Source organism: Vicugna pacos, chromosome 3 (genome assembly GCF_048564905.1).
Source record: "Vicugna pacos chromosome 3, VicPac4, whole genome shotgun sequence".
NCBI lineage: Eukaryota > Metazoa > Chordata > Mammalia > Artiodactyla > Camelidae > Vicugna > Vicugna pacos.
This window is the reverse complement of record NC_132989.1, coordinates 5,515,236-5,538,531: the sequence shown is the minus strand read 5'-3', so window position 1 is coordinate 5,538,531 and position 23,296 is coordinate 5,515,236. Positions and strand designations below refer to the sequence as shown.

At 50.0% G+C, this 23,296-nt stretch overlaps 2 protein-coding genes across 2 annotated transcripts in view; one reads left to right on the top strand and one right to left on the bottom strand.

Annotated features, from left to right (window-relative positions):
- Nucleotides 1-23,296, top strand: part of LOC140690902 (adenylate cyclase type 2-like) — a 101,917-nt gene that overhangs the window by 68,981 nt on the left and 9,640 nt on the right. The window contains exons 5-6 of the mRNA XM_072953053.1: nucleotides 430-576; nucleotides 4,318-4,464. Coding sequence (XP_072809154.1) covers nucleotides 430-576; nucleotides 4,318-4,464 — 294 coding nt within the window. The remainder of the gene's footprint in view (nucleotides 1-429; nucleotides 577-4,317; nucleotides 4,465-23,296) is intronic.
- Nucleotides 15,386-19,848, bottom strand: LOC140690898 (Golgi-associated RAB2 interactor protein 6-like). Its single transcript, XM_072953044.1, has 6 exons — nucleotides 19,715-19,848; nucleotides 18,907-19,083; nucleotides 17,956-18,158; nucleotides 17,151-17,412; nucleotides 16,201-16,791; nucleotides 15,386-15,657 (listed from the first exon to the last, which is right to left on the bottom strand). The coding sequence occupies exons 2-5, from the start codon at nucleotides 19,066-19,068 to the stop codon at nucleotides 16,246-16,248; spliced, it is 1,173 nt and encodes a 390-aa protein (XP_072809145.1). The 5' UTR covers nucleotides 19,069-19,083; nucleotides 19,715-19,848; the 3' UTR covers nucleotides 15,386-15,657; nucleotides 16,201-16,245.

Here is a 23,296-nt window from a genome sequence, read left to right as displayed (position 1 = left end):
AACCAGCCCAGCAGCACAGCGCAGGGCTTAGAAAAGCTGACTCAAAAATAGAGGCTCAGGCTGGGTTTTAAGGTCCTATAGGCACAAACACCAAGGCTCAGCTGGACCAGCTCTGGCCTGAAGTAGCTCCAGGACTCATCTCTCATCCTGCTGGGCCTGGGGGTGTCCAGAGCGGTTCGTTTTCCCAGAGCAGTGCCTACCTCCTGGGTGCTTCCCCCACCCAACAGGGGCCTGTGCTCTCAGCTGTGAGCTGGATACCCTAGCGGAGGCCTGGATGCTCCGAGCCCCCTCCTTGTGTGGCGCGGGATCCCAGCCCATCCTGGTCGCCCTGGCAGGGACTCCCGGTGGGGCCTGTCCCCAGTACCAGCCCTGAATGCTGCTCTGGTTACTGCTTCGGCCTTGGTGGCTGACTTGACCTCTGACCCCCAGGTCCTCTACTGCCAGTCCTGCTCGCAGGTGGGGGTCATGCTCACCTCCATCCCCAAGTTCAACGACTTCTACATCCAGCTGGATGACAGCAACGTGGGGGTGCAGTTTCTGCGCCCCCTGAATGAGACCATCGCTGACTTGGGTGAGGTAAGGGCCACTCCACTGCCCTGACTCTCTGGGGCCTGAGGGCGCCCGGGTGCCCAGCCCCCAGCAGTTCGGAATTGTGTCCACCACTGTAGCGTGTTCTCTGCGGATGGCGGGGTGGGGGGGAGGAGCACATGCACTTTGTCTCCTTGGGAATCCTGGCCGACGTTGACAGTTGAGGAAGGGGCTTTGCCTTAGGTTGAGGAGGGTGGGCGCTGGGCTGGGAGGTGGGGTGATGGCGCTTGTACCCTACCCATTCTCAAGGCCACCCGCCGGCGGGAGCATCCTCCGCGGAGGGGACCCCGGTACCGCGGCGCCCCGGGGACGCAGAGTCCACCGCAGCCTCCAGGAGGGCGGGTCCCGGGCCAGGCCGGGCCGGGGCGCCCGCCGCAGCCCTGTGTGCCCGCCCCCCGCCCCCCCCCCCGCCCGCGGCCCGGCCCGAGCGCCTCGGGGGAGGCTTGTCCCCGCTCGCGCGCCGTAGCGCGCGTCCCCACGGGGGGCAGTGAGCGGGGCTGGCGGGGCGAAGCCGCACCCCGGAGGCTTCAGCGGCAGCGGGGCGGGGGCGCGGGCCTGGAGGAGCGGGCGTGCCCCAGCCCCTTCCCGGTCTGCGAGGCCGCCGCGAGGGGCCGCCAGGTGCTCGCCCCGTGCCCACCCGCGACGAGCCGGGCCTCCCCTTCCACAGCGACGGGAAGGTGAGTGGCGGCCGCCGGCCGGTGGCCGGGGGGCGGGGTGGACTCGGGCCGCGCGGGGCGCTGGGCGGCGGTGGGGTTGAGGGCGCCGGCGGCGGTGGTGGCGCCCGCCCGCCGCCCCGCGCCGCTCCCCCGTCCCCCGCCCGGGTGGCTCGCGTGACCCGCCGCGCCGCGCGCTGCGCCCGGGGTGCGGCCTGGGTCCCGCGGCGGGGGCTCCGGGGACCGGGCGCGGAGCTGCAGTCCTTCCCGGGCGGCGTGGCCCTGCGGGGCTGGGGACACAGGCAGGTGGTAGGGCTGTGCTTCCCGTGTCTGGAGGCGGCGCGTCTCTTTCGGAATAATGAGCGCGATAACACCTTTACACTTCTTTTAACTTTGTCCTACCGAGGGTTTTTTGTTTTTTCTTTAGGAAACATACATAATTCGTTTGATGTTGCTCCTTCAGAAACATAGGCTTTATGGAGGCTTTTCCTTTAATCATAAGATTATGTCTTGAAGGTAAAAAAGAAAGGCAGTCATGCTTTTCTTTTCGGGCGGGGGAATCCTTGCAGGCATAGCCCTTTTGTGCCTGCAGCTGCACCCGATCACTTGTGACCAGCCCTATCTGCTCCGACCCCTGGACCATAAAGAGAACACTTCGGAATCTGCATGGCCTGGGGGTGGGGGGCCACTTTCCTCGGTGGAGGTGCCGGCCCCTTGTCGTCAGAGCGTGTCATATCATAAACTAAAAAGTGATTGCAAGTCCCAAAGTGAGTTGTTAAAGCCGAAAGTATTTTCTCCAAATCCTCAGTCTTGCTGTAGAAAGAGATTCAAAAACAAAATTAATTTTTAATTCATCTACTCTTGCAAACAGGTCTCTGCAAGAAGTTAGGAGCTTGTGTACTAATCTCGATCACATGCTCCCTTTATGTCCAGGCATGTGTTTGCCTTAATTTGAGGGGGCATGAAACATGGTTTCTCGTAAGTAATTCTTGGTTGCCTTCAATGCACGAAAATTAGCTTGTACGCCTTAGGTGCACTGTAATTGTCTATGAAACAATTAGAGATTGTGAACTTTTATTGCGCCTATTGGTTCCTATTCTCTTGAAACAGCTGAAATCAGGGCGCACTGCCATGGTCTGGAAGCATGTCTGGCAGGTGCCAGTCAATTAATGTTTGTTAAGGATGAGATGACTGAAGGTAATTTCCAAGCATTGGCTACATTTTGGTAACATTTTGGTTAAGGTTTTAAATCATTTCCTTGTATTTCTGGATTTCAAAATTGACTATCTTACATGATTTAGGACATCTTACATGATTCATATGTATATATCTCACACATTTTAGATATAAATGTAGAACTTCTGAACAGAAAGATGTTTTGTTATTAACTGAGATCTGAGAGAAATTTGGTTTTGTAGAGGGGAAGCTTTTGTTTTGCGTGTGGGGTTTTTTTTTGTATTTTTAAAAACTAGATGTAAATTAATAGTAAATAATAGATAATTTCTAAAGTGATAGGGTTACTTGCAGCTTCAGGAACAGTTATTTTAGACATTCTCTGGGAAAACAATTTTTCTTGCGGGGTCGACCTTTGCAGCTCCAGAGAACTATCGTCTGCCGGGTTTCTGGCCTTCCCGACAAGCTGCTGTGTGGACAGGCAGGTTATGTGTATGCCTTACTCTACGTGAAGTCTGGAGATGGGTCCCAGCGCCCTGCGTGAGGCAGCTATCAGAGAGGTGCTGTGGGATCCTACCGCCTGCCGCGTCTTCGCCCAGCCACCTGGCTGCTTGCCTAGGGTTGTAGGAGTGGCTGGACTCTGCTCCTAGCTGGGAGTGATTTCCTAAGGCATTCATAAGATTAATAAACAGCCCCTTTTCTTTTTTCTTATCAGGGATTTTTTTTTTTTTAGAAATTATGTCTGTATTAATTCAGCTGTTTTCACTAGAACCAAACAACAACAGCTTCAGGAAGATAAAATGTTTATTTCTCTTTCACGAGGTCTCTGAACAGCTGGGCAGTCCAGGCGAATATGCTACTTCTGCCTCGCTCCACCTTACTGTAGGGCCGTGCCCTTCTCTGCATGACCAAAGCCAGCCGAGCACCTGCAGTCCCTGGGGTGGTGAGGAAGTGGACGGTGAGCACCTTCCTTTCTGAGGCTGACTAGAAGTTGCCCACCTCCCTTCTGCTCACATCCCACTTCCAGACCTCAGTCAGATGACTGTGTCTAGCTGTCTGTATCTCAGAGGCCAGATGCCCAGCTAAAACTTGGAGCATAGTTACCAGAAGTATATGGGGGAGAGGATATGAGGAAACAATTAGTGTCTTTGCCACAGAATCATTACAGATGTGACGTTCTTTTGATCTAACTAGAATCCTGTAATACACGTCATTTCCTTAGCCTTTCAGGAAAAAGCCAGTTCCTTGGAAGATGTGCAGTCACCTCTCAGCACCCGCTAGGGATTGGTTCCAGGGATCCTCTCAGATACCAGCTTCCTGGGGTGTTAAGGTCGCTTATGTAAAGTGGCGTACTTGCATATAACCTGCCCACACCCTCCCCTGTACTTTCAATCGTCTCTAGATTACTTGTAATACCTAATGTAAGTGCTCGGTAAATAGCTGCACATGTGCAGTAAATTCAAGGTTTGCTTTTGGGAACCTTCTGGATTCCCCCCCCCCCCAATATTTTTTGATCTGAGGTTGGTTGAATCTGTGGATGTGGAACCCGCAGTGGATGCGGAGGGCAGACTGTACTTTCCAATCTTTTGGGGAAAACATTGAAACTACAAAGCAACTAAGTGTAGGGGAGTTTTCTAGGAAGTTTTTCTAGACTCTAGTAAACTGCCATACAAAGACCTATTGATTTCTTGGTTCTACTTCTTAATATCTTTTCCTATTGTGAGATTGTCTTCTGATTTCTCTCTGCCTGTACTTATTAATTTATAAAGTAAAAATAACGGTGTTGGCTACTGTTTAAAGATTTTTATATTAACTCACCTGTCTATATGAAGACGTGTTGTTGTTTTTAATTAGACTAAAACAGATTTAAGTTTTTTGGACTTACTCTGCCTCATCTCCGTAGGTAGTTGATGCTGTTATTGAATCAGGCAAGACTTCATCGAGGGATGAAAAGAAGGCTGAGTGCCGTCCCCTGTTGTATCAGTGTCGCAGGAAGCAGTATGCTGGCGTGGCCCACGGTGTGGCTGGAATCTACTGCACGTTAATGCAGGTGAGTGGCTAGCGCCATGACCGCATTATGACAGATCCCTGCTGGGACAGGAGACGGGAACTGAAGTTTTACTACAAACCAAGCAGGTCAAAATGAAACGAGGATCCTACCTTGAGTCCTGGCTCCCTAAGCTCTGCTTCATCCCCAAGCAGTGACCTCCTGAGAGCACATTGTGTGTGCAGTTTTGTGCTAGATTAGGTGTCTGCTGCCCAATTTTATTTCTGTCCATGTCCTCCTGCTCTGATAATAAGGGAGAATCTTCAGGGGGCTGAAAAGGCTTCCAGAATCCACTTTTTCATATTCAGATACCCTCAACAGTTGTGTTCAAAATTTTTAACTAGTTTATTGTGGTTAAGATCTTGTCTCTGTAGTGAGTTGAGTACTGACTCTTCTGTCACATAGTTGAAGACCTCTCCCCAAATATTGCTGAAGCCTGCTTCCAGCCTTACGGCCCGTGGGTCCCGTGGGTTCCTCCTCTGCTCTGTACATGGCCTACAGGCAGGCCTTGGAGACATTGTGGGTTAGTTTTAGACCACTGCAATAAAGCAGTGAAGCTAGTTACAGGAATTTTTTTTTCCCAGTGCATATAAAAGTTGTGTTTAAACGATCCTGTAGTCTCTTAATTGTCTAGTAGCATTATGTCTTAAAAAAATGTACATTCCTGAATTTTAAAATATTACATTGCTAGAAAACGCTTTAACCATCATCTGAGCTTTCAGTGAGTTGTAAGCTTTCTGCAGTAGTAACATTAAAGATCACTGGTCACAGATCACCGTAAGAACTATTGTTACAGCAAAGTGTTACAGCAGCCTGAATCCCGGCGAGAGACCAAGTGACACTTGGAGGGTTGGAGAACTCGGGTTTATTACGCCGGCGTGCTCAGAGGAGTTCACACTCCAAGCTCTGGACCCGTTTATAGGCTTTTATAGAGTTTTAGGTTTCCATTTTCGTACCATGTGCAAATGAGGTGTCAGAAATGGACCAATCAGGAGTGAGCTTTGGGAACCAATAGACTCTTAGGGATAAGTTTTCTTTTCCTAGAAGCAAGCTGTTTTACAGAAGCACAAAAGCGAGAGAATGCCGCCAGGCCAGGGGACAGGATGGTGCCAGCGGAAAGTAGTGGCCCTGCCTGTGGGTCCTGTTGGTCTTTTCATGGGGCTTCCCACCTCCATATAATAGCAATGAGGAAGTTGGAGAGAGTGTGAGAAGTACTTAAATGTTCCCCAGAGATACAAAGTGAGCAAATGCTGTTGGAAAAATGGTGCCAGTAGATTTGTTCCAGTTGGGGTTGCCACAGTCCTTCAGTTTGTGAAAAATGGAGATGAAGCTCAGTAAGGCAAGGTCTGGCTACTAGTGAACCCTTTCTTTATTCTACCACACCCACAGCAGAGCAGTTAATAAACTTGTTCAGAACTTGTTCAGGATTACAAAGGTAGCAAGTCAGGGAGCATTGATTAGAATGAATGTATTTATATATTTATTTAGCTCCAGTCATCTTTAAATTTTTTTGAAAAATTCCTGACATTACAGAACTAAATTGAAATGTATTAATATTCCCTTCTTACATTTCCATGACAAACAAAAAAATTCATGAGCCAAAAAAAAAAAAAAACAAACCCAAGGAGAAGCTTATAAAACTAGATATGAATCTCAGCATTAACAGCTGAACAGAGAAGGGAACTAAAACGCTTTAATTACAAAATCACAAGTCGATGATAAAGTGTGTAGAAAGTGAAAATTTACAAACTATTTAAAACCTGGAATAGCTGACTGAGAAACTACACACATGGATCATGGGTGGGGGTGAACAGCAGAAAGGGATTATGGATGAACAGAATTTAGAGCTTTTTAACTAAAAGGCCATATATTCCTTTTTCTTTTTATTGAGTGATAGTCATTTTATAATGTTGTATCAAATTCTTGTGTAGAGCACAAGTTTTCAGTTATACGCAAACGTATATATATTCATTGTCACATTTTTTTTCCTTTGTGAGCTACCTCAAGATCTTGTATATATTACCCTGTGCTATTCAGTATAATCTTTTTAATCTCCTTTTTAAAATTTTTTACCACAAGTTCCTTTTTTGTTTTTACCTTCTGCACTCTTCTGCTGCTCACTATGGGAGACTCATGTCTGCATAGGACCAAGCTCCCTTTTCTGCTGATCAGGTGTCTTTATCATGGTAGAAAGTAAAACGTGTGTATATTGCAAGCTGTGTATTTTGTTTGTAGTGCAGACACACATTTCCAAAATAACCAGAATTGTATATCATTTTAAAATGATAGTGTTAATTCTGGACAATTGGCAGATTGTCCATTTTTCTGTATTTTTTGAAAAGAGAAAATATAATCATGAGAATCACATCAATGAACGACCTGATTCAGATTTAGGTGTTTAGGTTCGTTTTGTTAGGTATTAGGGGATTCCTTGGGAGAATCACAAATCATAAATACTTCAGCTCGTCTGCTTATAAAGTGGAGAACGTGGGAACAGTATTTAGTAAGAATTCAGTTTAGAAATTGGTGTCAGGGAGGGGCTTCCAGGTGGTGGAATAGGACATGAGGGTCACCGTCTCCCACAAATATCAAAAGCGCACCTGCATGTGGAACAGTTCTCACAGAATGCCTGCTGAGCTCTGACAGGAAGTGTGGTACAAGAGGGACTACAAGGAAAAATCTTCCCCAAACTGGGTAGGAGTTAAAAAGGAAACTGGGACAGGACCTCCTCTCCGGTGAAGGGAGTGGCCAGGGAGGAAAAGGACCGCCCCCCCAGAATCGCCCTACAGCAGGCAGCTCATCGGGGACAGAGGGAGCCTCAGAGCCTCAGAGGAGACAGCAGCAGCCGCTTGGCAGGCAGGACAGAGAGAAGTCGTCACAGAAGGTCCCTGTGACCCCTAACCTGAGGTGTAAGGCAGCAGGAGTGGGTTGGGACGGGGTGCCGGGGCTCGGGCTTCAGAAAGTGGACCTGGGGAGAGAACTGGGGTTGACTGTGCAGAAGCAGCCTTTGGGGGGCTGGGAGTGTGCACAGAAGAGCCTGGGTCCACCTTGGAGAGCTGCACTGCTGGCGAGCACGAGGGGGAGGGCTGGGAGCAAGCAGCCAGAGCAGCCTCCTCTCCCGCCAGCCCACAGGTGCTGCTGGGGCGCAGAGGGGCCCCAGTATCAAAGCGCTCTCGCAAAGGGAGATGCGCAGTGCTGCCATTGCAGCCTTCTCCGTGAGCCCGCAGGTTGTGGCCTTGATACTGAAAGCCCCATAGCTAATGAGCTCTGAGCCCATGTGATGGGGGACCGGCAGCAGCACAGAGGGTACTTCCCGGTGGACGTGCCCTGTGGGGGACAACCCAGCAGCTCCTCTCGGGGCAGAAGCACTCTGGTCCCACATGGGTCACACTGGGCCTCTGTCCAGACGCACAGAAGTCACTGCATCAAGAGTGAGCCCCGACCGGTGTGGACTCTGGGGGTTGGTGGTGACATGTTGGTCACTGAAGTCACGAGTGTGCCACGGCTGGGGTTGTTGAGAGTTTTGAGTGTGTAAGGACTGGGGATAGATGTGAACCCTCTGAACCTTTCAGTCAATTCAGCTGTGTCCTCAAAGGTGCTCTAAAAGTAAGTCTTTTTAATAAAAAAAGATGTAAGCTATGGAGACGGGCCGTGGGAAGACAGGGCCCCGACGCTGACTCTGGAGACCATGCCTCTTCAATATGGGTCCGGGCCCTGCCCTCATCTCTGCTGCACACAGAACCCGGAGGGGAACTTGGAAAAATACAGATGCCCAGGCCCCGCCTGCAAGGAATTGGGTCAGAGCCTCCCAGGGGGCCCAGAGGGACGCCCTCCTGCCTTGGCCGCCTGCTGGGCTGTCTTCCCGGAGCCCCTTGCACACACGGCAGGTTCGTGTCTTACGGTCTGTCCTGAGTCCCAGCGTCTTCTCTCACCATGAATGCCCTGGAATCGGAGCGGAGGACTGTGTTGCCCGCCTCTGGCCCACAGTCCACGTGCACGCTGCGTCCCCAGGACTCTGCATCAGAAGCGCTTGTGGGAGATTTTCGAGGAGAGGCTCTTCTGCTTCCACAGAAAATTCAGGGGCCTGCAGGTGACCCCAGAGCGGTGAGCCCTCACAGGGAGACCCTCCTTCTTGCTGGAGGCCTGATGCCTGGAGCCCCCCACCTCCGGGCCCCTGGGGTCAGCGGCCAGGGCAGCGGGAGCACCAGGGCCGGGCGGGAAGGGCCAGGGGTCGCCCTGGACCCGCAGCGCCTGCCTGTGGTGCTGGTTGTCATCTCAGCTTCGGGAGCTTTCTCTCCATCCCCACAGAAGCCATCCAGCTCTCCTGGGCTCTTTCAATGAAGAGGACCTTCCGGTGGTGGGGAGGGTTTTCCTCCAGCTGCTGGCCCAGGGCCTGGGCCATCTCCTTGTAGACACTGCGGATCTGTTGCTTGGAGGTCACCTGTCTCCTAGCGGTGGCCAGCTTCCTCTCCAGCCCTGAGCAGCACGCTTCCTCCTGGCGCGACTTCTGAAGCTGCATGGGGCAATCCACGTGGACTCTGGGCAGCATCTGGAGTCTGGTGCAGCTGCTGGGTGTCACCGTCAAGCTTGGCGTTCTCCTGCCGCAGACCTGCCTCCCCCTCCTGCAGATGCGCTATTTGTCCTGCCAGCTCTGCACTCATCCGCTTTTCTTCCCCCACTTGTCTGGCTCTTCCTGAGGCTCCAGCTCAGGACCTGGATGGGACACTGATGTCACCCCAGACCGCTTCAGGTCCCCTTCTGGCCGAGGGATGGATGAGGGGCTCTGTGCTGCTCCTCGCGCCCTGCTGGCCTCTGGTGCTGCCATGCCCCCTGCCATCTCCCAGGTCCCTGGGCTGGCGGGGTGGCCCTCATCAGGTGCTCAGCCAGGGACTCCAGCTGGGTGACCTTGTCCTGCAGGGCCCATTCCCTTCGGGCGTTCACCTCCACCAGCCTTTCTTTCTCTGGACTCGCTGCTTCCAGTTCGCTATTTCCCGGGCCATCAGCTCCAGGCTTTCTGAAGAACGAAGGTTTCCCTTCAGGTCCTCCTCTCTGCTGAAGCTGCTCCCCAGTGCTCTCTGGTGCTTGGAGGCTGGGTGTCTCATTGGTCACTTCGGGGACTTCTACACAGTCCACCATGCCCTGAACGGACTGCTCGGGCTTGTGTTCAGAGCCAAGAAGCACAAAGTTTGTAAGAGGGGAGGACTGGCCTCTCTGCCGGGCGTTCTGCTGGCTCCATCTGCCTGCGTCATGGGTCCTGCTGTCTCAGTCTGTTGTCCACAGGCTTCATCGAGGGAAGAGCGCCCCTTGCCTGGAGTCTCCCCACTTTAGGAAGTGTACCATTGCTTTACTAGGAAGACCAGCCCTGCCACACACAGCAGGGTCCCCCAGGGAAACTCAAGGCACAGGCTTTCCCAAACCAGTGGCAGAGCACCCCACAGGCACTCCAGAATCAATGGGGACTCGGGCCTGGGGGCAGGGAGCAGGCCCTCTGTGGCTGCTGGGGCCCCACAGCTCTGCCTCTGAGGCCAGGGGCCTCTGGGCCACAATTGACTGCTCAGAGCCCTGCGGGGCGTTCTGTGTCCCGGTAAACAGGTCCCTGATGACCGGGGCTGACCATCAGTTGGGCCAAGGGAGGGGAGGCCAGACAGGGTCTAGAAAACGGTTCCCTCAATTTTGCTCCGGAGTTAGAGTGATGTCACTTGTCCAGGCACTAGGGGAGAGGGGAAGGGCTGATCCCAGCATGGGGCTGGGCCACTCTGGCCCCCACATGGCCCCACAGGAAACCCATGGGGTCAGAGAAGGGCCAGGCCAGGACTCTTTATGTGCACAAGGGCAGATCTGGGCTGAGTGAGGGGTGGCCTGCCCATCCCCGCGGGAGGCCCATTCTCCTGAGTGACGGTTCCCTCCAGCGGGGAGGGCTGTGCTCCTATCCGGGTCCAGGGACCTGCCTCCCATGAGGCTCCATCTCTGCTGTGATGGGTGACGTGGGAGATGGCGGCCAGGGCAGGGTGACCTAAGCGTTTAGGAGGAGACCTGGAGTCCAGGCCCCAAAACTCGCTAGAAGTCAGTGGGAACAGGCAGGGCTGAGAGCTTCATGGACTCAGTGCAGCCAGCAGGTCCCTGTCCATCCCAGGGCTCCTGGGAGGGGGGCTCTGCTCCAGGGTAGCGCCGTAGCCTGTCCTGTCCAGAGTCACAGATCCCTGATGCCACCCAGGACCCCAGCTGAGCGACCTCCTGCAGGGTGGTGTCTTGAGGCTTCAGATCTGACACCTCGTGCAGTTTTGTCACCTGAAAGACTGAAACTCAATTCCTGTCTCTCTGTTTCTGTTTCCATCTGCACAATATGCTCACACTCCCACATTCACACACGCACACTGCACGATTACACTGACACGCGTGTTTACACACCCACATCCACACACTCCCACGTTTACACCGACACAGGCTCACACTCACTAGTTCACGGGTGTGGCCCGGCTGCGCTCCTGCCCGAGGCCCCGGGGAGGGCCCCTCCTGCCTCTGCAGCAACTGGGTGCCAGGTCCCTGGGCCACGTGGCCTCCTCCCTGTGTGTCTGTCCTCTCCAGTGAGGACCCTTGTGACAGTGTTTAGGGCCACCTGAGTGACCAGGGTGAGCTGAGTGACCAGGGCTTTGCTCACCCAGGTCAGTGCAAGGTCCCGCTCAGGTCCTGGGACTGAACATGGATGTGGAGGTTGGGGCGCATTTCTTAGCCCACCGCAGGCTGAGGACAGGAAAGCTTCCTGCTACATGCCCTGCTGCCGGCAGATCACTAGCCCCTTTGCAGAGGGAGGGGAGAGGCTGCCTGGAGGAGGGGGCCTGGCTAGAGTAGGGACATGAGACCCCTGCCCCCTACACTTCATCCCGGCCGCAGGTTTGTCCACAGAGGATGGATGTTTAGATCATGAGGGTTGAGCCCTCATGAGTGTCATTCGTGCCCTTATAAAAGAGACCCCAGGTAGCTGCCTTGCCCCTGCCACCATGGGAGGACGCAGCAAGAAACTGGGCCCCCAGTAAATGGGCCCAAATCTGCAGAATCTGCTAGCACCTTAATCTTGGACTTCCTGGTCTCCATAACTGTAGTAAACATATTTCTGTTGTTTATAAGCCACCCAGTTTATGGTTATTTTTGTTATAGCAACTCTTAACAGAATAAGACAGACCCTAAGTTTGTCTCCCAAGTTCACCAAGGGCAGGACTCGGGTCTGTTCACCGGATTTCAGGGCCACTGTCAGAGTGGCTGTGTATTCCATGGGAGCTCCGTGTGCACAGTGAGATAGAGGGGGTTGGTGAGACCGGGGGAGCCAGCCCCTCTGGAGCTGGGCTGGAAATGAGGAAGGAGACAGAAACCACACCGTGGACGGAGGCGGTGAGGAGACTGGTCCGTCAGTATTGGGAGGGGCGATCACAGTGAGAACGTGAGCCTCTCTGCACGGTCCTGTTGGATGTGCTTGGAATGCAAGGCCCTGACTGCTCTTCGGGCTCTTTTCCAGAGTTGCGTTTTAGTGAGTGGCCTTGAGGGATGCGGTAACGTCTCGTCCCCTGTGCCCACCCCCCCACCCCCTCACCGTCCCCAGACAGAAAGTAGCCTTGCTTACTGCTTCGCTGTACAGCTGCTAAGGTTTCTGAGCTCAGTGCTGCTCGGTTGCAACGCAGGCCCACTGCATGCGTGGTGTCCACCTGGGTCCCTCTGCGATGCCCCCACTGGGGCCTGGGGGCTTGGGGTGCTCTAGCTGCTTGCTGTGCCACGGGTCGTAAAGTCCTTTGTCACTGACCCATGAGTCTCGCGTCCTCTGCCAGCAGCCATGGAACTGTGGCAGGCTCACTTGTTAGCCTGCAAGTCGGATAAGGTCCCAGCTTGGGGGCAGATTCTTGGGGACCCTGTTCTGTCCCAGCCTCAGACTCTAAAGAGAATGACACTTTCTCAGCTTGCTCTGAAGGCACCTTTTTGTTTATGGTGACAAACTGTCCTTTCACCCCATGGCCACCTGTCCCCTTCCTGTAGCCCTCTGGGTGATTACTCACGTGCCCTCCCCCGCCACCTCCCCCCCCCACACACCAAGAGGTCCCTTAGGGACATAATTTAGGCCAGGTCACTGCCAAATGATGGATCTCTTTGGACCTCATGCATCTGTCTACCTGAAAGTGCTCATCAGTATTGACTCCACCTGCCTGTCTCCTCACCCCGTGGGGCTGTCAGGCAAAGAAGATCCAGAAGGATGGACAAGAGATGGAGAGCAGCCTCTGCTGCTTTGATGCTGTGCGTTCTGAGGATTTCTATTCACGCAAACATTCTACACATTCCTCGCTGAGTGTCTGCAAAATGAATCATTAATCGTTTCAGGAATACACAAAAGAATAAGACAGAGAGAGCCGCCGAGTGACAGAAGAAGCAAGAAGGTTTTGATCCCTCTGGATCAGCATCTGTGCCCCCAGGCAAGTTGTTTAACTTCTTGGAGAATCAGGTTTCCTCATCTATAAAATGGAGGCATATTAGACTACGTGTATCAAGGGTTGCTTTCATAACGTGGAAAAGTATCAAGCGTGTTGCTGGCCACAGAGTTGCCTCCATCTAAAGACCTAAGTCCCCCACTTCTCTTAAAATTCGCAGTCATGGGAGGTGGAGGAGTGGAGATGAGGAGGTGGGGCAGGGCTAAACTCAGATTAAAGGAATAATAGAAGAGCCAAGGACCCCAGAAATCAAAGGCCTCCCTAACTCTCAGTCCTCAACTCTAGTAATTATCCAGATGCCACCCAGGATGTAAATAAAACACTTAGTGATGGTCTTAAACTTAATGAATGCTTTACTGTTCAATCACTGTATCCTGTGTTGTTGAGACACTGCCAGTGAATCCACGGACATGGGTGGCCAAGTATTAGAGGGACTCTGTCCCTTGGCCTTATGTGACACCTCTTGGTCTGGCTTCTTTGGGAAAAGGTAGAGATAAAGTAAAAGAGCAGATTTGGAGACTTCCTGGTGGACCGTGGTGACCAGAACTGCCCCCATTCCTGGGGCCGTGAGGTTGGCTATAGCTCCGTTTTGGAGTAAAAAACGATACCCGATTTCCTTGAGACACTACCAACCATGGAATTGCTTTGTTTGGTCTCATTTTTGAACTGTTCAGTAACTCTTCTTGACATGCTTTGTTTAATCCAGCAGTAGGTGAGATGCATCCACACCAATGTGTATAGCTGTCAATGCTGTATCATATCCCACTGCACATATATACCACAATTTATTAATTCTTCAGTTGGTGAACCTTGGGAGATATTTCCTGGGCTTTGCTCCGAAATTCTCCTGGAATACATGTGTGAGTTTCCTCTGGGTATTGACTGCAGGATGTGGAACTGCTAAGTCTAGATGGCAAGCTTTTCTATCCTGAATACTACAAAATACTTCCCCTTCCTTCCCTGAATATCCTGAGTGTTCACAAGTCTTATTCTTCCTTAATTTATGGATCTGACATGACATATAATTCAGGGACCTTCAGAGGGAAGGGGAGGAGGAAAGACAGTTGGTAGTCCTTCCCATCCCACAGAATGTGACTTTCCATCCTAGCCTGGGCAACCAGAGGCAGACAGTGACGAAGGCAAAGAGCAGCGCTCTTGTGGGCTCTGTCGAGCAAAGGTGTGAGGTGGGGCTGTGGCAGGAAGGAGGACAGGGGTTTCAGGCTGCAACTCAGTTGATATCACAGAATGTTCTGGAGTCAATAATATGCTTTGGAATGAGCACATTCAAAATGACCATAGATTTCCTCGTGAAAAGGAAGGTCTTGTTTATTCAATACAAAAGGGAAGTTACCTGGAAACAGCTTGCTCCCCATGCCTCTTATGTTGGGCTTCCAAGGTTACTGCCCTGCCCCCCCCTTTTTTACTGCCTCCTTACGTAGTTGTCACAGTACCAGTGACTTCCCAGCCCCTCCAAGCTGTCCTCCTGCAAACCATCTCTCCCTCACCTACAGCACACTTCATTATTTCTTAGCAATGTGGACCCACCCTTTTTAACCATCGTGTCTCCAAATGTCCCCACCCCCCACCATGGGCACACTGTACTTCAGCCAGACTTGACTAATGCCTGTCTTTCAACCGCATTTTCTCTTATCCTCTAGCATTGGTTCCGTGAAGGTGTTGCTCACATTGTTATCTCACGCTGGATGTACTTTTATTTCCTTGCCACCTCTTATCTCCCTATGGAGGCTGTGAACTCCTTCGGGGCTTTATTATTCACACAGGATGCGCACCCCACCCTGCCCTGTGCAGAGCGGAGAATCTGGCACCCAGTCAGCACAGAGTCAATGTAGACTTAAAATAAAACTGAGTCACCAGACCCGTTCTGTTAAACCGGAACATCGTGAACTACAAAGAGGAAGTCAGATCTGCCCACACTGAGTGTGTTAGTGCTGGACCTGCTCGTCCTCTCTTGCCTCCCCACCTCTGTGAATTGCACTATCACCTGCCCAGACCGTCCAGCAGGAAACCTGGGGGTCACTTCATATTCTCCCCCGTCCCTCACTCCCTTGTTTAACTACTATGCTCTATGGAGTCCATGTCAATACCCTCTGTACATGTTATCATCTCTCCCTTCACGGCCATGGTCCCAAGTAACTTCTCTGATTCCAGGCTTCCTTCACTCCTTTGCGCAGTTCTCATTGTAAGTATAGGTATGGGCAAATCAATTCTTGGCCCCAAACATCTCCCCAGGCCCCAGCCCATAACTGTCTGAGCATATCTGTCCTACTGCATCTCCTGCTGCTCCAAGTACCTTGAGCTGTGATCTTCCCGAACATACCCAACTGCCTTGCAGCCCCCGCCTAGGCTGTACCCCGCATCACAGCTTGCATTCCCCACTCTGCTTGTGTCTTTGTATACACCAGTTGTTAACACAGGTAAAAGACAAGTAGCAGGCATTAAAGAAAAGTAGTAGGCATTTATTTGAGGAAATGAGTTAACTGATCCGCTTCAGGAAAGTTATGTTTCTCCTGCCCTGAAACAGGTGAGTGATGACTTTCGAGATCCAATCTCGTCCGTATCCTGGGTCTCCATGAATGGCGAACCTATGCTCCCTCCTGGGCTAGGATGAGCTTTAGGAGAAGAGGAGGGACAAGGAAACCAGTCTCTGGATTATGGGACCCCATCTGGCCTAGTTTTAGGTCGGCTTCTCCTCAACTTCTCAGATACCCTGGAAAACAAGACAGAACAAATCTCGCTAAAACAAATACCGTCTAGTGCCAAGATTTTTATATATATAAACACCCTTTTCCAGTGAAAGAGTCAGACTTCCTTGGAGAAATGGTTGGCTGCAGGACTAGGCTAGGGAACTGATCAGGGCCGGCACGGAGGAGGTGAGAAACAAGACTTCCAACTGTTCTCCCCTGGGGAGCCCCCCTGCACGACGCAGTCGGTCTTGTCCATGCATGTCCCTCTCTTTATGGGGCTCGCAGATGTGGGAAAACCACACCAAGTTCATACTGCCCTTTTCTTATCACAGTGCCCGTTTGCCTGTGATAGCCCTGGTTTAGCGTTTGTAATTCTCCAGAGGAAGCGAAAAAGATAAGGAAACGGGAAAAGTCTGCAATCCCTTCGACTGGACTGCGAGCTGCTGGAAGAGAGGTTAGTGCCTCATTGGTCCTAGTTCACCACACGCATCTGAGCACAGAGCATTTGAAAGTGAAATAAGAAACCGAAGCCAACAGAAAGGAGGGAGGGACATCTGGTCACCCACCTAGATTTGGCCCCTTTTCGGGTGGAGCTGAGGGTGGTGGGCTCCTCAGAGGAAGAGCCTTGACCTCTTCTCCCTTTTACCTCCCCAAGTGCTTCTGCGGGATTTCGAGACCGATTTGTCTTCCCTGGAACTCCGGAGAAGGGTAGCCCTTTTGGTGTGTATCCTCTCCTGTTTCTTCCCATGTGTAAGATCTTCAGCCTGGAGTTGAGACACCCTCCGGCCCACATCCTGTGCACTCAGATTGCTTCTGCTCTGCATGGTGGACACAGAGGGCCCCGCTCTGGGACCTTCAGCAGTCTTTGTGGCACGTCGGCTGATCACCTCTTCTCGGGCCATGTTCACGCTGCCCCGAGCGCTTACCACTGTTGCCCGAGATGCTGCCGCCCGGGATGCTGCCACGTGGTCAGGTTCTGAAGGTACCGGAATTAGGAAAGAGTGCTTTTCCCTAAGCAAATGTGTGTGTGAAGCATGCTGTTGGATCCCTTCCCCACCAGCATAAGCCAGAGAGGTGTCCTCAGACGGCTCAGCTACCATGGGAAGGCTCCTGACGCTGACCTGATCTTGGTCTACGTCTCCACAGAACTCCACAGCCTGTGCCAAGAGGAGAAACGGGGAAGCAAACAAGAAAATCAGTGACACGGAAAAGAGCTGTCACCTGTTTTCTTGAGGCTAAATCACACAAGAGCTTATAATTAGAACCTTTTGCGGTCAAGTCATCTCCCAGTGAACGCAGGAATCTCCTCTTTGGCCCCCCCCCAACACTCCAGTTTTGCTTGGACAGTTCTGGTGCCCCAGTGGGCGTCCCCCACACTTTTACTTTATACATTTGTCTTAGCATTTCTGCAAAATAGATTCCTAAAAATCAGTCTGACAGTCAAGAGCTATGCTCATTTGGACCACCCTCCCAAAGCACCCTGGCCCCTTCTCTGAGAGTCTCTGCAAAGCCTTACTGCTGGACTCCGCTTATCCTCTGCATCCAGCACAGGTATGTCCATCATGTCGCCAACTGGTTCAGCCTGGGTACCACTGTAAGCCTCCACCGGAGGTCTCAGAATGTACACCAGGTCTTCCCAGTGTGCAAACAGGTCTTCTTTTGTATCTGAAGGGGTGCACAGTTGTAGGTAAAAAGAGCGACCAGTGACAAACTTCAAGCGGATTTGTTGTTTCTCATAATTATAGATGGATAGCTTTACAAAGCTCAAAGGAAGCAGCCTGTGAGGAGCAAAGGAGTGCGGGGGTTAGGTGGGGATAAAGAGGAAGGAAGTGAGTCTCTTGGTCCAGCCAGAGTCCACTCCCTCTGTTAGAGGATTTACCGAATCCTGTCCGTTTGACCTCAGCTCTCATCTCCACCTCCCCATCACCGACAGGTGCAGCCCTAATTCTGAGAACATCACTGTGATGTCGTCATGTCTCAGTCCAACACCTGTATGGCTCCTACCAAAACCAGCAAGTGTTAAACCCTCACTTACTCTGCCATGCAAGATCCTCCCACTCACCGTATGTCCACAGCTTGCTTTCTTGTCTTATTCCCACAACGCTCCTTACCTGGTCAATGGCCACATTCCCCGTAAAGTCTTGGTGAACCCCTGTGGCTGTTTCTGGTCTCTTCTCCTCTGAATTCACACCACAGGTGCTAGTCATGCTGCTGAGACCCCTCTGTCACTGTGGGTTCTATGTTATGGTGAATTATGTACCTTGTGGTCTTATCCCCTCCATGTACTTCTAACAGGAAGAGACTAAAGCTCCTGGACTCACCTGGTCAGCTCCAAGCTCTCTGCCGACTTGAAGCCCCTTCCCCATGTGTGTTTGTCATGTCTGGCATTGACCGCACAGCTCATCACTGGCCTTGCCAGCAGCATGACATCAGGAATTGTGAGGTTGGAGCTGCTGAATGTAATGCCCACTGTCACCATTTGCACACGGTTGTGCACATCAATCACTTCTCCTCTCTTGCTGACCTGTTGTTGGAAGAAAGAGGAAAGGAGCATTGTCTTATCTTCTCCCCTAGCTGCTCCACTCCCGAATAAAGTGTCCAGCACAGTTCTTGGTGTGTGCAAACATTCAGAGGGCTGTTAGTTTTCCCACACATGTAATTCAAGCCCTGTACCACAGCTTAGCCCTGACTCAACATCTCCCTCTCCAGTGTGACCTCCTATAGAAGCCAGAATCTTCCTCAGCACATCTATGTGCCATGGTAACATAAACAGATGTCCATGTTCTTAGAAGACGCATGAAGGATTCAAGGGGTGAATAGCATAACATGAACAACTCATCAAGAATAATGCTTTGTGCCTGTGTGCTTACTGCGTCTCCATCCTGCCTACACATGACAAGGAACTGAAACTCTGAAACACCCTGCTGTCTCGACTGACTGAGTCATCACACTAGGGTTTTGTGAGGTAGGCCCCAGGCATCAGTGATTTCAAAACTTTCCAGGTAATTCAGAGGAGCAGCCAAGGCTGAGAGCCGGTGATAGATGGAAAGCCATGGAGCAGCCTGGAGCCACTTGATACAACTGGGCATGTACATCTACTGAAACACAAAACAAAACGTTTCCGCTATCTGGTGGAGATGTCACTCAAAACATCTCTGCACACTCAGCATGTACTAGGTCTTCAATTAATTTTGGGGAAAAGCGTGGAAGGATGGAAGGAAGGGGGAACTATAAGAAAGAATCATGCAGAAGAGGGGGAGGAATGAGATCACCTGGATAAAGTCACTTTCAAATACGGGCATTTGCTTGAATAGATCATACTCTCCCTTGTCCAGCTGCTGCTGCAATTTCCCCTTGGAGCTGCTGAACATGGGTAACACGTGGCAGCTTTGGGAGCTGCCATAGGACAACATCATACTGCTGTCCATGGCCATCTTCTATGAAGACAGCTGAAAAGAGGAGGCAAGTCATCTCTTGCCATTGTTCCTTAGAAATTGTTTCCCCAACCGCCGCCCCTGGCACATAGAGTTAACCCCACACATCATGCATGCCATGTTGATTCAGACAAACGGGGTCCTCTGGACAGATGCAACCTGTGCCCACATTTTGCTAGCAGGCAGCACCCCTGCTGGAATTAGAGCAAGGCTCCCTTTTCCTCCTGGCTCGGGTGGGCCGGCACCAGGATGACTGCACAGTCGGATGAACAGGAATGCAGGCTGGATGGCAGACCCCTTACCCTCACCCCTCAGCCCACTGCTGCCTGCGAGCAGAGAACAGCTTGCCCAACCTTGTGGGCGTGGCCCTGCGGGCCCCTGACTGCCTCACGGAGCTCGGAGTTTAATCCCCCCTCCCTTCCTTGGCCCAGGACTACCACGTTCACTATTTTCAATGCGGGTTCCTTGCACCCGGGAAAAGTGGCCATCACGTCTCTCCCGGCAAAGGCAAGCGACCCTCACTCTGCCTCAGAGCTTTCTGGACGGCTTTCACCCTTCGGATGGCCTTTCCGTTTAGATCAGTGTCTGTCCCCCCTTCCCCCCCCTGGTCGGGGTCCAGGTCCTGACGCTGGGACGCCCGCCTCACCGCACGAGGCGCCCTCCGCAGGCTGCGCGGCGCGTCAGGCCGGGAGCCGGATGGAGAGGCCGCGCCGAGCCGCTCCCGCGTCCCTGCCGCTCTCGCCCAGCAAAACCGCCCCCGTGTGTCTCCTGCAAACCTCCTCCCACTGCCGCCCGCCCGCAACCACCTCCTCCCCCGGCGAGGGCCGCCTTTCAAACACCCCTGTCCTTTGTGACCTGGCGGGTCACACATCATTGTGTCCTCACCCCCACCGGCAGCCCGCCCAAGGGCGCGGTCAGGATGAGCGGTGCCTGCCGCCTCCTGCGCCCCCCCCCCCCCGCCTTGGGCTGGGAGCTCTCTGACAGTAGACGGGGGCAGGACCACCTGCCCAAACCTAGACTCGTCGAGAGATGGGTCTGCTTTGGGCGATGAGATGGAGTGGCCGTGCACTGCCACTCTCCTATGCTTCGCTGCATGCAGGGGACAGGGATGGTGGCAGAGTGGTGTTCCCGCCTTGTCTCCTGACCCCGTCCGTATGATGGCAGGGTCTTACCTCCCCATTCAAGGTCTGGTTTATGGGACAGCAACCCCACAGTGGAGCCCGAGAGCAAGCCCTCCTTACAGAGAGTGGGGAATCACAGGGAAACAGGCCAAGTAAATCCAGGGAGGCATGGCTTATGTTCCTGCTAAGGAACGGAGTACGAAAGCAGAACCAGCCCAGGCTCGGGCTCTGGCTGCTGACGAGCCAAAGCCCTTCACACGGGCTGCCACAGACCTCCGAGGCCTGAGGCTGCCTGTCGGTGAGGAGGGAAGTTGCTCCCACTGTGCCACTCCTTCCCCTTCGGTCAGCATCGCAGGCACACCTAGCTGGGGTGGAGGGTTGGGCAGGGTGACATTTTAGGAGCCGGGCCCCAGCATGACCACTTAACTTTCAGTTTCCTTGATTTCCTGTATTCTGGGACTCGGCCTTTGTTGACTGTTACTAGTCCCCAAAGTCTACTTGTTTCCTGTTTCAACATCACTGATCTCTTTTAGCATCTGTATGATCAATGACCACGGGCTAACATAGAATGCCACATTATTCACTAAGTATAAGAATTTCAGTAACATAAATGTGTGTATTATGCTTCGTAGGTAGACTGTGAGTAATCACTCTCTAATGTAGGCAAGGAGCATAGATGTTTTTTGAATGAGACCACCTTGTAAGTATTAGATACGGAAATCCATCACTCATTTAAAATAAAACATACATTTATTGCAATAAGGAAACCGGCAGCAAGTAATTCTGATTGTAAAAGTTCTTAACTTCATGTGCAGAACAGTTATTTTTTAAAAATTACAAAATTCTATTGGATATGAATGTCTGTCAAGCAAATAAATCAACTAGTTTATAATGGTAAAAGCAAAATAATGGATAGTAGGTTACATCATAATTCTAATATTTCCAGAAATATTTGTTGAACAGTAATTATAACATTACACTATACTTTAACTATGTGTCTATTTCTATGTATTTCATTACATAGAGGGCAAGGGAAGTTAAGAAAATGTCCCAGGGGGATAACCTGACTTTCTCATGATAAGTCTTAACAGAATATGTACTTTTGCCTAGAAATTTTTTAAAACAAGAAAACTCTGAATTTATGTAAAATACAAATAATATTATCACTCAATGTAGACTTAAGTGTAGAAATACTGAAGAAAGCATTTAAATTTGGGAAGAAAGAAAATACCTTCATTATTTATTACTTTCTCCCTAACTTTAGCTGAAGGTAAGCATCAACTTGTATCACAAGAACGCCTAAACTTGACCCCAGAAGCTTTACAGTTTGCTGAGTGGTCTGAGACATTTGCTTTCTATTCTATTCAAATATTCTAAAATTTAATCTCAAAATATGCATAATCAAATTTTAGTTCTAATTACATTTCAGATAATACTGACTTATTCTCACACAGTTCACTGTATGATGGTGATAATCAGTTCTGAACTTGACTCAGCCCAAAATTGATTCTGATATAGAATACAGTGTACATTTGAAGGCCACCCATGAATGGTTAGAAAAGATGATAAAATTTTGGTCTTTTGAATTTGTTGCGTTAACCTGCCACACTGTAACATTTTGCTTTAAATAGTTGACTTTGCTGCTTATAAATCATTTCAGTTGTTAATACGACTTCATAATACTGCTATAGTTACATCATCCAAACAAGTCATGAGATGTAATAATTCAATATACAAGTTGAATTAAGAAAATAAATTAAGGCCATTTTAAAACATATATTGAGAAAACTTATTAATTGGCAACATTTTTATCAACTTTGACTGTTTAATGTAAATAAAATATTTAAGTTAATAACACATTAAAAATGTCTCAAGGTTGTATGCATCTAAATATTTGATCAAATTAAAAAGGACTTGGTTGATTTCTGATTTCATCTCATTTTGATTTATGAAGATAACTTACCTAGTTATTTCTTTTTGAATGGCCCAAGAGTAATTTATAGGTAGCATAACTATAAGTGTTAAAGAATAACACATGCTAATAATTTTCCATATGATAAAAATTTGTTTCAAAAATTCTCAGTGTGGAAGAAGTCTATACTTTTCAATAGTTTACTTAGAAGGTAAATAAATATGTACCATATTTTAAAAAAAATAACTAGAAAGAATCAAAAAGATTAAAAAGCAAAGTGTGGAAAATAATTGTTGACCACAAATATTTGAAAAAGACCTAAGTAGAATTCGCAAAAATAGAAGCAAATTATTATTAAAATTAAAAATTCAGTGAAAGCTTAAAGATCAAACTGAGTCAATGGACTCATGAGAAAAAAATAACCAGAACGTTTTATAGAAAAGGAAATAGAATTTTATACACACACATAGGTACACAAACCAACACACACACACACACAAGTATAATAAGTTAGAGATACAGAGAATAAAGAAGGAAAGAAGAAATAAAAAGAAGTGGTCATTTGGTAATGGCTAACTTTTTAAAAAAATTTGTAAAATATATCAATCCGTGTGTTCAGGAGAACAGTTTGCCTCATCTAGATAGAAATTAGCCTACAAATTGAGTGTATGATATCTTTTAAAAAAAACCCTCTAAATCCCCTGTTTATTCATATTCAGACTGTGTCCTGAAGTCGAAGCTCTCTGAACTTCATCAACAAGTTTACTGCTAATTCCAGCCTGAAGCCATTGGCAGTGAACTTCTGGCTAGATTTGGCCAATAGAGGGACTTGTACTAGAGTAGATAAAAAGAATTAAATTCTGCATAGGGTGTTAACTATTCAGTTCTCTTTTTGTAAAGGTGTCTCAGGCTGGAAGACTAGACTCCCCAATCAAAAAACACAGAGTGAATAAGTGCATAAACAAAGAAACTAGGCCCAATTTTATTTTCTCTACAACAGAATTACTTCAGCCTTATGGACAAATAAAGGCTAAAAATCAAGGCATTGTAAGATATTCTATGAAAATGGAAATTATAAGAGACAAACAATGCCATGTGATGAAAAAGGGATCCATTCATCAACAGGCTATAACAATTTAAAATATATTACAACCCAGTATCAGAGACCCTGAAGATATAAAGCGAATATTAACTA

Coding starts and splice junctions, on each gene's coding strand:
- LOC140690898 (XM_072953044.1), bottom strand. CDS start 19,068: ATGGCCATGGACAGCAGTATGATGTTGTCCTATGGCAGCTCCCAAAGC. Junction 18,159..18,906: donor TTGAAAGTGACTTTATCCAG/GTGATCTCATTC, acceptor TTCCAACAACAG/GTCAGCAAGAGAGGAGAAGT. Junction 17,413..17,955: donor GAGAGCTTGGAGCTGACCAG/GTGAGTCCAGGA, acceptor TGCTCCTCACAG/GCTGCTTCCTTTGAGCTTTG.